Source organism: Pseudozyma flocculosa (genome assembly GCF_000417875.1).
Source record: "Pseudozyma flocculosa PF-1 unplaced genomic scaffold scaffold00006, whole genome shotgun sequence".
Taxonomy (NCBI): domain Eukaryota; kingdom Fungi; phylum Basidiomycota; class Ustilaginomycetes; order Ustilaginales; family Ustilaginaceae; genus Pseudozyma; species Pseudozyma flocculosa.
Genome location: NW_006920874.1, coordinates 11,582 through 13,326, shown reverse-complemented (window position 1 = coordinate 13,326; position 1,745 = coordinate 11,582). Strand labels below are relative to the sequence as shown.

The following is a 1,745-nucleotide window of genomic DNA, read 5'->3' as shown; positions in this document are numbered from 1 at the left end:
CAGCGTCGTGTTGCGTTGCAGCGAGCGTCGCCTCGTTCCCCGCCTTCACCACCACCGCCGTCGTGTCGCGTTGCTTCGTATCGTAACGTATCGTAGCGGGGTCGAATCGGATCACCACAAGCGCAATCGTACCCCCCTTTTCCTCGATTCCAGCATGCCTCACTTCGCTCCAGTATCACATCGAACGCAGCGCACCGCATCGTCCCGCTTTCGTCGCGACAAGGACCGACCCACCGACATCTCAGCTCGCGAAGCTCGACGGCTAGCCTAGCCTAGCCGACCGGTCGAGAGGCTTGCACTTGGTCCGTTCCACCTCCCGCACGCACGCACACCTGCACGCACGCACGCACGCACGCACGTACAAGCGTCTCGTGGCGATGTCCGACCCGACCTGACCTCGCCATGCATCGGCCGAACCGGCCATCTCTCGTCTTCTCGCTCCGTTTTCGACGACGTCAACGGCTGCGCGAGGCGGACCGGTTCTCGCTGACACAGACACAGACACTCTCGCTAGCGCTCGTACTTGTTCCTGTTCATTCCTCCCGACTAACCACGCCACTCGAACCGGATCTCGCCCGTCGCCAAGAGCGGGTCATCGTCGTCATCGTCGTCGTCGTCCTGGGCCGGATCGTCAAACTCCTCGTCCTCGTCCTCGTCTTCATCACCCTCGCCCTCGCCCTCGTCTCCGTCCCGCACGCCGCGGCCCGTGTCGCCTTGGCCACCTCGGCCCTCGACCTGCGCCGGCCGGCCAAACTCAAGCTCCTCGCCCTCGTCCTCGCTCCCGCCCTCGCCCAGCCCGCGCCCTTCAAACGACGACACGTCGTCGTCGTCGCCCTCGGAGTCGTAGAAGCGCTCCTGCCCCTCGTCCTCGCTCTCGGGCTCGGCGACAATCGACGCTCCCACCAGCGGCGACGTGGCCCGCCCCGGCTCGGGCGACGCACCGCGACGCCGCCAGGGCGCCGTCCACGACGTCACGCCACCCCCGTACGACGACGATGACGGCGGCGACGACGCCGACGACTCGAGCTCGGGCGACGCCGACCGCGCGCGCTGCTCTCGACGCTGCGCCTCTTCCAGGTCGGCCTGCTCGGCAGTGACGCCAGGCCCCACCGACGAGTGCCGCACCGCACCGTGCGAGCCTGCGCCGCCGCCACTGCTGCCGTCGGCGGGGATCGTCGAGGCTGACCCTTTGCGGCTCAGTCCGAGGCTGCCCAGGCCGAAGCGAGACAGGCGACCCGGCTTGTCGGCCGTCTGGCTGGGCGAAGGCGGCCGACGATGCCGCATCCTTGAGGCCGCCCGAGCCCCCGTCGGACGTGGCGCTGCGGACGCTGCGGAGGCTGCGCACGCTCTTGCCCGACCGCGCCGACAGCGCCGGCGACACGGGCTCGAGCGCGGGCGCCAGCAGCTCCTCGTCGGGCGGCAGCTCGACGTCGACAATGTCGGGCCGCCAGTAGTTGAAGTCGTTGAACTCGGGCCGCCGCGGCTCCTTTTCCTCCTTGGCCGTGATGGGCGGAAACATCTGGTCGACGAGGTCCGTCATGTGGATGTACGACGACTTGTAGCCGGCCAGCTCGAGCAGCTCCATCTTGACCTCGCCGTTGGAGTCGATGGTAAAGATGCGCGAGCTGGGGATGTTGACGCTGCGGTAGCTCAGCGCGTCGGTGATGCGGTTGCCAAAGCCGGCGTAGAAGGGCGTGGCGTGCTCGGCCTTGGCGCGCTGCTGCTCCTCCTTTGTCTGGCCGGAC

At 68.2% G+C, this 1,745-nt stretch overlaps 1 protein-coding gene across 1 annotated transcript in view; it reads right to left on the bottom strand.

Moving 5' to 3' along the window:
- Positions 1-546: 546 nt before the first annotated feature.
- The window catches only part of PFL1_02154 (uncharacterized protein), a gene marked incomplete at both ends in the record, with an annotated part of 6,011 nt that continues 4,812 nt past the window's right edge, over positions 547-1,745 (bottom strand). The window contains 2 exons of the mRNA XM_007879668.1: positions 547-1,207; positions 1,275-1,735. Of these exons, the coding sequence (XP_007877859.1) occupies positions 547-1,207; positions 1,275-1,735 (1,122 nt within the window). The remainder of the gene's footprint in view (positions 1,208-1,274; positions 1,736-1,745) is intronic.